A 16,383-nucleotide genomic window follows, 5' to 3' on the forward strand; every position below is an offset into this window, starting at 1 on the left:
TTCCAGCCCACCAGAGCACCTGAAAGCTGAACTAATTTATGCAAGTCAGCAACCGCCGAGCCGAGAGGTGCTTGACAAATGGAATCACTGTAACTTCGCTCATCTCTACTACTTGACACTAAATGTTAATTTAAAGCTGCAGATGACAGTCTATGAGTAATGGTGGCTGGGAGGCTGTCTCTACCTGTAAAATTTGAAATACCGTATTTATCGGCGTAGAACACGCACTTTTTAGGCTAAAATTTTTAGCCTAAAGTCTGCGTGTTATACGCCGATAAGCCACTGCAGTTCAATGATTTAAAGCGGGCGCTTTAAATCAATGAACTGCGGCGGCTTTGCAGGTGCAGAGACCGCCAGCGCTGCCGGCTTCTCTGCCCCTGCCTGCCCTGGGGTCTAGAGCCCTGCTGCCAGCCCTTCTCTCCCCCTGGCTATCGGCGCCACTGCCCGTTCTCTCCCCCTGACTATCGGTGCCGGCGCCCCATTGCCGGCGCCGATAGTCAGGGGGAGAGAAGCGGCGCCGGTAATGGGGCAGCGGCGCCGACAGACAGGGGGAAAGATGGGACCCCCGCGATCATACATCTTATCATCTATCCTTTGGATAGTGGATAAGATGTCTAGGGGCAGAGTACCCCTTTAAGTTTCTGGAAAGCAACATCATAGTGACATTAATGAGCTGTCCGTGTAATGCACTGATGTGGCAAGCCTAAGAGAGAGAGACTTTCTTTGTAGTTACTCTGCTCTGGCTAATAGATGACCTCCGAAGTGGGGGCCTGTAGTTTTTTTAATATATAATTCCTTAATAGGGTATTTGGAAATGGGTTTACTAAATTGGACAACCCCTTTAAAAAGAAAGAAAATGAGCTAGTGAATATTGTGTTCAGTGTTATTGAATTAGTAGGCTAATGTTCTGTTACTACGTATAATTAGATGGCAACAACTTATTATTTATGGAAGATTTTGTTACTACTGTTTAGTGCTAAATAAATGATTAAAGTTTAGTCTTTCTCTTAGAAAGTTACATTGCAGGAGATGATTATGAAGATTCAATTTATACACTTATGTAATTATATTTTTTATTATATGCACAGGTTACTTAAAGTAGGCCTTTATATTCAGCTATTGCTAAGAAATAAGCCTCATCATTATGTTTTTATTTTTGTAAAAACATGCACATTTACTTATTAGAAAAAATTGCTGCACGAAATTGGAAACCAAGTATAAATCGATATAAAAAATGGCATGGTTATTTTGTTTTACATAACTTTTCAGGTGAGCTGCTATGCATGTACATGAGGAGTAGTACTATTTTTGGTAATTTTAAAAAGAGAGTCTGTTAGCAATTTTAAACTGCTAAAACTACTACAAGCCCTATTCAGAGGTCAGGGATGTCCCAGATGCTGCCATTGCTGTTCCTAGAAGGTGAGCTCTTCTCATTAGGTTCCCAAAACTGGTTGCATGTTCAAATGATGATTGACAAATGCTGGTGTTAGATTGAAGAGCTGGGTTAGGGCTAGGATGAATACCGTAGGAAGGTTTGGGATTAGGAAGGATAGGATTGGGTCACACGTAATAAGGTGCGATGAGAAAAGCTGTTTAGATAGCTTGTCTTCAGTAATGGTGAAGAAGTGAGCCATGGGGGAGGAGCAGATGGATTGTGAGGTCTGGAAGTTAGAGCTTTCCTTGATTGTGTCAGTCTTGTGTTTAAAGTATGTAGTAAAGTCATCTGCTGAGATGTGGGAGGGGGACAATGGAGGATTGAGCTGGGGGTTAAATAATGTTTGAGAATTGCCAGGGGTTGTGGGAAAGAGAGGATATGACAGTAGTAAAGTAGTTGTGTTTAACAGAAGGGAGTTCATATTTGAAGGTGAGGAGTTTGTATGCTGTGAAGTCTTCTGTGGGTTTTCTTCCAGCGATGCTCTGCAGCCCTAGCGGCCTGCCTCAGTTGTTTAGTCTTGTTAGTGTGCCAGGGCTAATATTGAGTTCTGTTATATGTGAGAGGGGCAACAGAGTCGAGGGCTGAGGTGACTGTGGTGTTATAGAATTATTTCTATGTCTGTATCATGGAGAGAAGATAACATTGAGAAAGGTAGAAGAGAATGTGCCTGTGTTGATATGTTTGAGATTTCTATGAGTGTAGGCAGGATTCTGTATTTTAGGGGGGTAGTCGGTGAGAAGAGAGAAACAAATGTTAGGAGGTTATAGTCCGATATGGCGCAGAGGCGGGCTATCCTAATAATAAGATATGGTGCTGTATGAAATGTAAAAGAAGCTGAATATAGCTAATTTTGACTATTTGCTTTTAACCTTTTTCTGGGTGCCATCTCAGCCTAGTGAACTAGAGGCCGACCACTCTGTTATCTGATCACTGGGCTTTAGAGATTAGATTTTCAGTGTTTTTTTTTTTATTTATTTGCTCAGATTGACTGTTATGCTGCTTTGTCTGACCTGGTTATGTCTACATTCATATACAATGATGTTGTACTATTGAAATCAACCCAGCAAAATGATCTTGCTTCCCTTTTTATTGGCATTTTAGTCTCAGTATATTATTAATATAGCTATGAATTCCACATAAACACACACATCCATATGTACATGTGAGTTTAAAGGGGTATTCCAGGAATTTTTTTATTTGACTATGCTACAGGGCTGTAAAGTTAGTGTAATTCATAATACGGTGTCTGTACCTTTGTGTGACGGTGGTCTCACAATTCTTCTGTGATTATTGCCCCAATATTTATTTTTAACAGCATGCAAAATTACACATGCCTTGGGATTTCCCAGGTTGCATTTCCTCGAGACCTGACATCACTAGTCAGGTGATCAGAGGGAGCCAGTCCTGCTTTAATTTTGCAACAGCTGTAGGCCCCCGAGTTAGAAAACACTGTGTTTCAATGGGTGGGGTGGCTGATGTGTGGAAGGCAGAAAAGTGACCTCAAACTTTCAAGCATGGAGCTATGGGATGTGTAGTTTAGAGAACAAAATCGAACAGGAAATACCCAGTTCTGGCAGGTAAGTACTAAAATCACCTTATGGTGGATAACCTCTTTAAAAAAAAATAGCACAAGCTTGCTGTCATCTTTATTTCTGCAGTGTATTCCATTGAACAATAGAATACATAATAGTACAGGGATGTTTTAGTGGTTGCATTTTGTGTTTTAGGTAATTCAATATCATACATTCTGATGCTGACAAAAGCCGTTTGTGAAGTACTAGATAATTAAAATGATATGGCATATAGATTGGTGGCATTGTTAATTTACTACGCATTACATTTAACAACTTTCATCTGGAACATTTATTTTTATTCAACAGAATGGTTACTGATTCATTTGTCACTTCCCTTTTCTGTAGTAAATAAGTTATTCTTCACTAATATTTTTTCCACAAATCTATAAATTATGTTAACCTTAAAGAGGACCTCTAAGGATTAAGTTCTTAATACTTCCCTTTTGCTGTCTGTTTTTATTTAAAAAATAAATACCTTAAGTAAATAAATTACAGGAAAAGCTGAGTTTTTTGCTCCCTGTGCAGTGTATACACTGTTTTTGTCTATAGAACAAAGTTATCTTCAAAGGTTATCAAATAAAGGGTATGATCTGACAGTGTGGATAGTGCATGTGGCCATAGACAAACAATTTTGCAGGTAACACTGCAAAATTGTGCTGTATTGCTGGCAAAATTTTGCGGCCATGTGCATACAGTATCCATTCTGTAAGTGTGTATTCACCTGTGCATATTTGATGCTGCAGAGTTCGAAATGACTGCAAATCTGCAGCTTGAAATCCTGCTAATCAAATATGTGCGGGATACTGTATGTGTGAATAGACCCTAAAACCTTTAGTCCGATTAAGATGGCTTCAACCTGCTGCTTCACCCTTCCTGTCACAACATGCAGTCTTGCATATTCCAGAGAAACTAACATGATCTCCCACCTCCCCTCCATCTCATATAAATACTACTGCAGCCTCCTTTACTGTTAGACTAAAGCGCTTCTGAATGTTTACAGAGACTGCAGAGAGAAAAAGGGGACTTTCACTGGATAAAATATGACCAGCTTTTATGTATTTGTATGTATTTCTGACACGTGCAGAAAATATATAACTGCATTTGTGTGCTTTCTAGATTATTTCCTAGAAATGGCCATATATAAGTCAATCAGAAGTTGTGACTGTTACACTAGTATTTTTTGTTAGTCTGGAAAACATTGATATCTTTGTTTTCTTATGTGGTTATGTGTGAAAGTGACAACAGGTATTGCAATACGAAGTAATGTGTGAAATCTACAGATCAACTGATTATTTATCCTTACTATGTTGTAGGAAGAAGAGGGGGAATATGGAGATTCACTTGACTTCCGCAGAGGAGGGGATGGACAACCGAGAAGATCTACTAGACCAACTCAGCAATTTTATCAACCACCCAGAGCACGGAACTGACTGTTAAGGTGAAAACTTTACCCTGGAATGGCCTTTTAATGATTAAGTAGAAATCCATTGATTGAAGCATTGTAGCTTTTTTTTGACAAAATTATTTTATTTCATACTAAATTGGGAAGATTTATATTAAAGTAGAATAAAATACATGTTTCTATTGCTTGTTTAAGCGTTGTAAAGGAAATATATATATATATATATGTGTGTGTGTGTGTGTGTTTTGGATAGATTGAGTGGCTGTTCTCTTCCACAGAATAAGATTCTTTCTCACTCTGAGGTAAAGATACTTGTAGCTTTTCCTGCCTATTGCCGTCTCCTTAACTACAGCCCCTGATAAAAATTATACAGTCACAATACTTAGGGGACAGTTAACCAGCTTTGTAGCTATAGCATAAATTTGGGATGAACAATATATCGCAAAAGCAATCGAATCATGTGCAGTCCAGTGTCCCGTCTCTTCTCTTCACCATTCAACTAGTAGGACCTAGTGACGGAGGGGGGGATTGTGATGGGGGGGGGGGATGTGATATGGGGGGAGAATGTGGCAGGGGGAGGGGAGAATGTGGTAGGGGTAGGGGGGAATGTGATATGGGGGAGAATGTGGGTAATATGACTGGGGGGATGAGATGTGATATGGGGGAGAATGTGGCAGGGGGAGGGGTGAGATGTGATATGGGGGACAATGTGACATAGGGGGAAAATGTGATAGGAGAATATGTGGATTTCTGTGTGTGTGAAGGAGGACTGACTGCACTGCACGGGCTGGTTCGGAAATCTCACCTCACACCGTCATTAAAGAAAAATAAGGGGAAAGTCGGACTGTCCCTGCTAGCCCGATACAGGGCTAAATTTATGAACAATTCACCTGCCCGGCGCCCAAAACTACTTGTCTCGGGCGATAGGATTTCTACATCCCTGCTCCTTAAGCATTGATTCCTTAGTCCTTTCTTTTACTTGATCTGAAAAAAAACAAGCCAGTAATGAAAATAACATACCTTTTATTTGTTTGAAATGTACTTAAAAAAAAAAAAGTTTGTCATATTTATGATTCATCTATAAGCAACCAAGTAAAGAAAAATGATAAACATCCTCAAAGTATCCATCAATCTCAGGGACGTAGCTAGAAACCACAGGGCCCCGGTGCAAAAATTTGCCCAAGGGCCCCCCTACCACCTGACAACCCGCTTCCCCAATCCCGGGCGACCCCTTACTCGGCCGCTCAAAAATATCAGCGACTACAGCACTGATGAGACACAGTCAGGAGAATACACAACGATATAAGTGACTAACAGGCAGGGCCAGACAGACAAAACATAGGCCCAGGCATTTAAGAATAAGAAGCCTATCACATTGGTTACTCTCAGGCTGTTATAAAGCTATAACTCCCATCATGTCTGGAGAGCCTAGGCATTATGTGAGGTGTAGTTTTGCTACAGATGGAGAGACACAGATTAGGGTACAGCATCACCCATCATCACTGCAGAACTTACAAGTGACTACAGCTGATTGGACAGTCAGGAGAAAACACAATGATATCAGAGACCTGAGTGACGTCTTCTCTGTTGTCTTTTCTTTTCTTCTTCATCTGGCCAGACGGCAGTACGTCTTCCAGCTCCATCTTCTCTGCAGCGTCTGACACCCGGACATCATAGGTTCTCACTTTGTCAGTAGATCCTCATCCTCTGTATGAAGACAATAATCATTATAATTCTGCTAAATACTGTAACCCCTGAATATAATACTGCCACACACTGTATCCCTTGAATATAAAACTACCACCCACTGTACTCCTGCGTATAATACTGCCATCTACTGTACCCCCTGAATATAATACTGCCACACACTGCATCCCCTGAATATAATCCTGCCACACTGTACCCCATGAATATAATACTGCCAACTACTGTACCCCTGAATACAATACTGCCACACACTGTACCCCCTGAATATAATACTGCCAACTACTGCACCCCCTGAATATAATACTGCCACACTCTGTACCCCCTGAATATAATACTGCCACACACTATACCCCTGAATATAATACTGCCACATACTGTATCCCTGAATATAAAACTACCATACACTGTACCTCCTGCATATAATACTGCCACCCACTGTACCCCCCGAATATAAAATTGCCCCCTCCTGTTCCCCTGAATAAAATATTGCCACACACTGTGCTCTCTGAATATGATACTACCACACACTGTGCTCTCTGAATATAATACTACCACACACCATACCCTCTGAATATAATACTGCCACACGGTGCCCATGAACATAATACTGCCACCCACTGTACCCCTGAATATAATACTTCCACACACTGTACCCCTGAATATAAACCCTCAAAAATAACCATGCTATACGCGGTACCCTCTGAATATAACCCTGCCACACACTACCTTCCAAATATAATAATCCCTCCATGATAATAATACTGTTACACACTGTTTCTTCTCAATTTAGCTGAATCACACCTGTCCTCCTCCAGACCCCTCTATCCTCCTCCTGGCTCCTCTGTTCCAACCCCACTTTCCTCCCAGACCCATAAGTCCTCCTACGTGCTTCTCTTCCCCCCTCCCTAGACCACTAAGTCCTCTCCAGGCTCCTCTGCCCCCTCCCCAGACCCCAGAATTCTGCTCTAGGCTCCCCTGCCAAACTCTCCAGACCCCAAAGTCTGACCCATACCCAATCACCTCCTGTCCCCCCACATTATTGAACAATATATGTATTTATGTATGATAGATGTGTATGAGACTGGTGTATGTATGGTAGATGTATGGTTATGATATTTGGTTGTATGATAGATGTATGATACGTATACACAGCATACACCCATCTATCATACATACACACACCTATCATTCATACATACATACATCTATTATCCACACATCCATCATACATTCACATACATCAACACATCATATATACATCTATCTAGCTTACACACATCTATCATACATACACACATCACAAATACACACACATACACGCACACATCTAGGTACACACATCTATGAAACAGACACACATCATACAAACACACGCCCGGAGCCTCCTACACTCCACCCCCCCCCCTCCGCCCCTCCCACATACACATGCATAATACATACATATACATACATATACACACACATCATACACACACATACATTATATATAAACACATATTATGCATACACCTGCCACCTCAAGATCTCCCCGCATAATACATCTCCACACATCATACATACTTCCTTCTACCTTACACACATCTCCATACATACATCTTGCTTACACACATCTATCATTCATACACACACATCATTCATACATACAGTACATACACACATCATAAATACACATGCCGCCTCCCCCCACATGCATAATGCATACATACACACACATCATACATAAACACATCATATGCACACCCACCGCCTCCAAATCCCCCCGCATAATACATCTCCACACATCATATATACATCCTTCTAGCTTGCATACATCTCCACAAATCATACATAAATACATGTTGCTTACACACATCATTCAAACACCATACACACATCATACATACACAATACATACAGTACATATATGCACATCATACATGCACGATACATACAGTACATATATGCACATCATACATACTCGATACATACTGTACATATATGCACATTATACATACACCATACATACAATACATATATGCACATCATACATACACCATATATACAGTACATACACTCATCATACATACACCATACATACAGTACATACACACATCATACATACACCATACATACAGTACATATACACATCACACACACCATACATGCAGTACATACACACACATCATACATACACCATACATACAGTACACATAACCACGTCATACATACACCATACATACAGTACATACACACACTTCATACACACACCATACATAGAGTACATTTACACACACCATACATACAGTACAGTTACACACATCATACATACACCATACATACAGTACATATATGCACATGATACATACACCATACATACAGTACATATATGCACATCATACATACACCATACATACAGTACATATATGCACATCATACATACACCATACATACAGTACATATATGCACATCATACATACACCATACATGCAGTACATATATGCACATCATACATACACCATGCATACAGTACATATATGCACATCATACATACACCATGCATACATTACATATATGCACATCATACATACACCATACATACAGTACATATATGCACATCATACATACACCATACATGCAGTACATATAACCACATCATACATACACCATACATGCAGTACATATAACCACATCATACATACACCATACATGCAGTACATACACACACATCATACAGACACCATACATACAGTACATACACACACATACACCATACATACAGTACATACACACATACATACACCATACATACAGTACATATAACCACATCATACATACACCATACATACAGTACATTTAACCGCATCATACAAACACCATACATACAGTACATACACACACTGCCTCTGGACCCCAAATATAACCTTCCCCTCTGGACCCGAAATTAACAACCCCCACACCCCCTCTTCCGGACCAGAAATTACTTTCTCTAGTCTACTCCCACGAATTGTTACCTATAAGAGAAAGGTATCAGAACATACATTCTATTCGTGTATTTAACTGCACAGCTGTCAGAAAGTGCCAAAGCACCCTACATTGTGCATGTCAGCACCAAAATTGGGCAATGGAAGAAGGTGGCCTGGGCAAAAATCCCATTATTATTATTTTAAATCATGTGGACAGTTCAGTGTGTGTACAACAATAAAAGGATAAAACATTGCCCTTAGATGCACTGTGGGAAGAAGACAAGCTGGTAGAGCTACTGTCAATTTTTTGTGTCCTGGAATTCATGTGGGTGTAACTTTGATAAGTACATACCTTCATGGCATATGTATTCCCAAATGGTAGTGGTTTTAGCAGAATAATGTGCTCTGCCACTCCCAAAAATAGAATGTTCACGAATGGTTTGAGGAACATGATATGGCCTCTAAATGATTGAGAATATATGGGAATAAAATCCTGTCCATGGTGGAGGGGCACCTAACAACGTTTAGGACTAAATATATCTGCTAATCACATTTTGATGCAAATACCACAGGATGCTTTGTAAACACCATGGTTAGACAGGAAGAGCTTTTTATTTAGCACAGAAGGGATCATTTTAATGTTATAGCTGATCAGGTTGTGTATTTATAAATATGTATTACAAGTTTTATCACTAGCTAACTATTGAAATTTGGCTTTATTTTACATAAAACAATGGTTTGTGTTTCTTCTTAATTCCAGCTGTGTTGTGTCTAATGCTTGTTTATGTCACTCAGAGCCACCACCTCACAGAAGAAAGGAATACTGCGGCTGTTTTTACGGAAGTGGTATATTTTTCTAAAGAATTGCCTTGCACTGTGGTGTTAATATCCTTATTGTGAACAAGACTCTGGGTCTTCAGAAGCAAGTAGAAACAGATTTACCACCAGTTATTAGTTTAATGATTTTTTAAAAAAAATATGAATTTCTTGTTTGCATCAATAAAACCACAGTGCACCTGAACACTGTCTCTGAATTTTCTTCACCATTTTAGCAGGGGTTCATTATATTTGATGCATTATTTTCCATGATTTTGTAACCAGAAATGGAAACTGGTTGTTAAAAGTCGGAATGTCTTCATTCCAGACATTTGCATGAGTACTTGTACTCATGCAAATGTCCCCGACACCTAATCCTAATGCTAATGCTGCGTGGTCTGTCACTGGGGGGGCCAGAACACCCAGCCAGGTGAGTCAAGCCCATTTCTGGAGATTGCGGGGTATAAAACAGGTTAGGGATCGACCGATTATCGGTTTGGCCGATATTATCGGCCGTTATTCCCGATTTTGGACATTATTGGTATCGGCAATTACCTTGCCGATAATGCTCGGCCCCTGCCTCCCCGGCCAGAGACCACCCCTGCCTCCCCCATCCCCGGTTTTACCTGTTCCCGGGGTCCGCGCTACTTCTGGCACCTGCGGCGTCCTGCTCTGGCCAGGCCTGACAAGAAGAGGCCAGAGCAGCGGAGCAGCATGGGAACTGAGAAGCAGCAGGACCGGGCCATCAGCGGGGCTAGCCATCTGCGCCTGGTGCCATAAAAGTGAAAGTGGGGATGCAGGGGTCTTGGGGATGGGGGGTGGTGGTGTTAGGGCAGAAAGGGATAAAGTTGTCTGGGGGGGGGCATAAAAGTGAAAATAATGATGATTCAGGGGTCTTAGGAGGTGGGGGGAATGTTAGGGCAAAAGGGGATTAAGAGGTCTGGGAGCATAAAAGTGAAAATAAGAATGATTCAGGGGTCTTAGGGGCGGGGGGAGTGTTAGGGCAGAAGGGGATAAAGAGGTCTGGGGGAATGAATAAAAGTGAAAATAAGAATGATTCAGGGGTCTTAGGGGTGGGGGGAGTGTTAGGGCAGAAGGGGATAAAGAGGTCTGGGGGACATAAAAGTGAAAATAACAATGATGCAGGGGTCTTGGGGGGGGGGGTGTTAGGGCAGAAGGGTATAAATGGGTCTGGGGGCAGAAAAGTGAAAAGAAGAATGATGCAGGGGTCTTGGCAGGTGGGGAGTGTTAGGGCAGAAGGGGACAGAGGGGTCTGGGGGGGACAGAAACATTTAAAGAATAATGATGCAGGAGTCTTGGGGGGGCAGAGGAGTCTAGAGGAGGACTTAGGGTTCAGGGGGAAGAGGAGTCTGGAAGAGGACCATGGGATCTGGTGGGACTTAAGGCCCATCCACATTGATGACATTCCTCCAGTGAAAATCTGCTTGCAGCAGAGTCCAAATGTTTTCAATGGTTTTCTGCTGCTCAGTGCATACTGTGGAATCGCCACAGTGGAATTCCCCCAGCAGAATGAACGTACACTCAAATAAAGAACACGTTCTTTAGGTGGACGTTCATTCTGCTGGTGGAAGTCCACCGGACTGCATTGTCATCTATAGAGATGGCACACATCCTTCCAGTCCTACCGCCAATGGCCCCAGTGGTGCCTGCAGCAAGTGGACATTCTGCCGACTATATGTGCACAGTGTGAAAAAGCCCTTAGGGGTCTGCAGGAGGAGGGGAAAATGGGTCTGCGGGGAGTACAGGGGTGGGATACTGACAAACAGAGGAAACAGTGTCTGGCAGTATTATTTTAGGGGTCATGATGTCTGGCAGCGTTATAATGAATATTGTTGTCATACAGAGGATGATGATCTACTAACAAAGTAACCAATGATGTGCGGGCGTCAGACTCTGCAGAGAAGATGGAGCTGAAAGAAGATAAAGACCAAAGGTGTGTAAAGACCAAAGGTGTGTGTATTCTCCTGACTGTCCCATCAGAGCTGGAGTCACTTATAATTTCTGCAGTGATGATGGGTGACACTGTACCCCAATCTGTGTTACAAAACTACAACTCCCATAATGCCTGAAGCTTTGCAGGCATGATGGGAGTTGTAGGTTTGCAACAGCTGGAGAGCTATGTAAACCAAAGTGATTTTAGAGTATGCAGCCTATTTTATTTTAATGGGTGTCTGACTTTTGCAACACCCATCGTAAAAACAATGAGCTGCATAGTCTAATATGCCTGGGCCAATTTTTTGCTTCCAGTCCGGCCCTGGAAGTATTTGTATTACAGGAATTTCCAAACAATATAATATTTGGGGGCCCAGCATGTGGTAGTTTTAAACTCGGGTGAGGCAGCATTATAATCAGGGACACAATTTATGACAGTATTATACTCAGGGGCATGGTGTGTGGCAGTATTATACTCAGGGACAGGTGTGTGGCAGTATTATATCAGGGGCATAGTGTTTGACAGTATTCTATTTAGGTATACAGCATGTGGCAGTATTATATTCAGGGGCATAGTGTGTGACAGTATTATACAAGGGGCACAGTATGTGGCAGTATTATATTCAGGGGCATAGTGTGTGACAGTATTATACCAGGGGCACAATATGTGGCAGTTATATATTCAGGGGCACAGTATATGACAGTATTATACCAGGGGCACAGTGTGTGGCAGTTGGAGAACGGTTATGACTCATGAAGTACTGATTACGTTCTACAACAGGCAGCGCCTATTTCTGGCATGGCACTGCGGCCGCTAGGTGTGAACCAGGTCTTAGGGTTTTGCTTGGACCTTCACCAGATGGCAGACCTGGAATTGAGGACCCCTACTAAAAGTAGTTGAGTACCCCTGCCCTATCCTGTGAATAGCGGATACATTTTTAGATTTTACATTTGCAGGTGAAATAAGCATGCAAGTGATTGGATAAAGGAGGTAATACACATTTCTGAGTCTAGCATGAACTCAAGACAGTAGTCGTGGTGTTTTGTAGAAGTGTTAGGGAGTTATAACAGGAAGAGGTATAATCTCTGGGCCTCATTTACTAAGCCTTTTCCAAATAGATTTTATAGGGTTTTTGCATGTTACGTGCAACAGAATTTGCAGCAAAAATCCGAAAAACCCTACTAACTCTCCACTTTACTCAAAAAAACAGAAAAATGGTTGTGGCTACTGGGGGAATGGGGCGTGTCCCTGACATTTGACTTAAAAAACAAAACCCACACACAACAAATGTTTCCACATAAAATGTGGTGGATTTGAGCCCTAGAAAACCCAACAGCTAAGAGCAGGTGTAAAAAAAAAAAAAAAAAATTTGAAAAAATGTACAATTAGTAACTAACATGGGAAAGTACCTGTCAGGAAAACACAAAAACCTACACTCCACTCTTAGTAAATGAGAGACTCTGTGTTTTTAGCACAAAGATGGAACTGAAAACTAAATCTGTTAATAGTTTTTGCAATAGGAGCTATGTAGAGGAGAGGACCAGGAAACTGATCCCTCAGGAATCCCAACACTAAGGATAGGAGAAATGAAAGAAGGGAAAGCAAATTATAAACTAAAGGAGTAGACAAAGAGGTTGGAAGAAAGCAGTGTCCTTAAAGTGAGCCCCTAGACATCTTATTCCCGGTACATCTTATTCCTGGTACTTAAGGACGAAGGGCGAATCCATACGCCCGTGGGAATTTCGGCCCCCGCCGCGCGCCGGGCGGGGACCGGGCCGGGGTGACTGCTGATATCTATCAGCAGGCACCCCGTGCAAATACCCAGGGGGGTCATTAGACCCCCCATGTCGGCGATCGGCGCAAATCGCAAGTGAATTCACACTTGCGATTTGCGCCGATTACGGGTCTATGGTGACCCGGAATAGAAGGGGGATCGCGGGTGTCTAAGACACCCGCGATCCCCGTAAAGCGATAGGAGTGAGGTGGCAGAGTTGCCACCCCTCCTATCTCTGCTATTGGTGGTCTAGACGCGACCACCAATAGCAAATCTGGGGCGGGGGGGTTTACTTTCGTTTTCCCCGTCCTGCCCTCCCACAATAGGCGGGGCAGAACGGGGAAAACGAAGAGGAGCGGCGCCGGAGTCCACTTACCCCTCCGGAGGGTGCGGAGCGACGGGGATCGGCGGCGGCGTGCGGCAGAAGAGGACGGCTCCCGGATGCGACGGAAGCCGGTGAGTAGTTGCCTAGCAACATCTAGAGGGCTACAGTCTGAGACCACTATAGTGGTCTCTAGACTGTAGCCCTCCAGATGTTGCAAAACTACAACTCCCAGCATGCCCAGACAGCTGTTTGCTGTGTGGGCATGCTGGAATTTGTAGTTTTGCAACAGCTGGAGGTCTGCAGTTTAGAGACTACTGCACAGTGATCTCTATACTGCCCTCTAGATCTTGCAAAACTACAACTCCTAGCATGCCCACACAGCTGTTTGCTGTCTGGGCATGCTGGGAGTTGTAGTTTTGCAACATCTGGAGGTCCACAGTTTGGAGATCACTGTTCAGTGGTCTCTAAATTGTAGCACTCCAGATGTTGCAAAACTACAAATTCCAGCATGCCCACACAGAAAACAGCTGTCTCGGCATGCTGGGAGTTGTAGTTGCGTACCTCCAGCTGTTGCATAATTACATCTCCCAGCATGCCCTTCTGTGATCAGTCATGCTGGGAATTGTAGTTTTGCAACAGCTGGAGGCACACTCCCCCCCCCCCATGTGAACGTACAGGGTACATTCACACGGGCGGGTTTACAGCAAGTTTCCTGCTTCAAGTATGAGCTGCGGCAAATTTTTCGCCGCAGCGCAAATTCCTAGCGGGAAACTCACCCTAACCCGCCAGTGTGAATGTACCCTAAAAACACTACACTACACTACACTAACACCTAATAAAGAGTAAAACACTACATAAACACCCCCTTACACTGCCCCCCCCCCCCAATAAAAATGAAAAATGTATTGTACAGCAGTGTTTCCAAAACAGAGCCTCCAGCTGTTGCAAAACAACAACTCCCAGCATTTCCGGACAGCCACTGACTGTCCAGACATGCTGGGAGTTTAGCAACAGCTGGAGGCACCCTGTTTGGGAATCACTGGCGTAGAATACCCCTATGTCCACCCCTATGCAATCCCTAATTTAGTCCTCAAATGCGCATAGTGCTCTCTCACTTTGGAGCCCTGTCGTATTTCAAGGAAACAGTTTAGGGCCACATATGGGGTATCGCCGTACTCGGGAGAAATTGCACAACAAATTTTGGGGGGCTTTTTCTCCTTTTACCCCTTATGAAAAGGAAAAGTTGGTGGCTACACCAGTCTGTTAGTGTAAAAAAAAAAAATTTTTACACTAACATGCTGGTGTTGCCCTTTACTTTTTATTTTCACAAGAGGTAAAAGGAAAAAAAGACCCCCAAAATTTGTAACACAATTTCTCCTGAGTACAGAAATACCCCATATGTGGGCGTAAAATGCTCTGCGGGCGCATAACAGGGCTCAGGAGTGAGAATGCACCATGTACATTTGAGGCCTAAATTGGTGATTTGCACAGGGGTGGCTGATTTTACAGCGGTTCTGACATAAACCCAAAAAAATAAATACCCACATGTGACCCCATTTTGGAAACTACACCCCTCACGGAATGTAATAAGGGGTAAAGTGAGCATTTACGCCCCACAGGGGTCTGACAGATTTTTGGAACAGTGGTACGTGAAAATGAAAAATGTAATTTTTTTGTTTGCACAGCCCACTGTTCCAAAGTGCAAAGTGGGGTGTAAATGCTCACTGTACCCCTAATTACATTCCGTGAGGGGTGTAGTTTCCAAAATGGGGTCACATGTGGGGGGTCCACTGTTCTGGCACCACGGGGGGCTTTGTAAATGCACATGGCCCCCGACTTCCATTCCAAACAAATTATCTCTCTAAAAGCTCAATGGCGCTCCTTCTCTTCTGAGCATTGTAGTTCGCTCGCAGTGCACTTGACGTCAAAACATGGGGTATTTCCATACTCAGAAGAAATGGCGTTACAAATTTTGGGGGGCATTTTCTCCTATTACCCTTTGTAAAAAAGTAAAATTTGGGGAAAAACCAGCATTTTAGTGGAAACATATGTTTTTTTCATTTACACATCCAACTTTAACAAAAAGTTGTCAAACACCTGTGGGGTGTTAAGGCTCACCGTACCCCTTGTTACGTTCCTTGAGGGGTGTCGTTTCCATAATAGTGTGCGATGTGGTTTTTTTTGCTGTCCTGGCACCATAGGGGCTTCCTAAATGGGACATGCCCCCCAAAAACCATTTCAGAAAAACTCACTCTCCTAAATCCCATTGTTGCTCCTTAGCTTCTGAGCCCTCTAGTGCACCCGCCGAACACTTGACATACACATATGAGGTATTTTCTTACTCGAGAGAAATTGGGTTACCAATTTTGAGAGGATTTTTTTCCTTTTACCCCTTGTAATAATTCAAACACTGGGTCTACAAGAACATGCCAGTGTAAAAAATGGAAGATTTAG

At 42.7% G+C, this 16,383-nt stretch overlaps 1 protein-coding gene across 1 annotated transcript in view; it reads left to right on the forward strand.

The window, feature by feature from the left end:
• Window positions 1-10,075, forward strand: part of TDRD3 (tudor domain containing 3) — a 288,299-nt gene extending 278,224 nt beyond the window's left edge. The window contains exons 13-14 of the mRNA XM_056555486.1: window positions 4,323-4,447; window positions 9,856-10,075. Of these exons, the coding sequence (XP_056411461.1) occupies window positions 4,323-4,439 (117 nt within the window). The 3' untranslated portion in view covers window positions 4,440-4,447; window positions 9,856-10,075. The remainder of the gene's footprint in view (window positions 1-4,322; window positions 4,448-9,855) is intronic.
• Window positions 10,076-16,383: the final 6,308 nt, after the last annotated feature.

The sequence above is a fragment of the Hyla sarda genome, chromosome 2 (genome assembly GCF_029499605.1).
Source record: "Hyla sarda isolate aHylSar1 chromosome 2, aHylSar1.hap1, whole genome shotgun sequence".
Lineage (NCBI taxonomy): Eukaryota > Metazoa > Chordata > Amphibia > Anura > Hylidae > Hyla > Hyla sarda.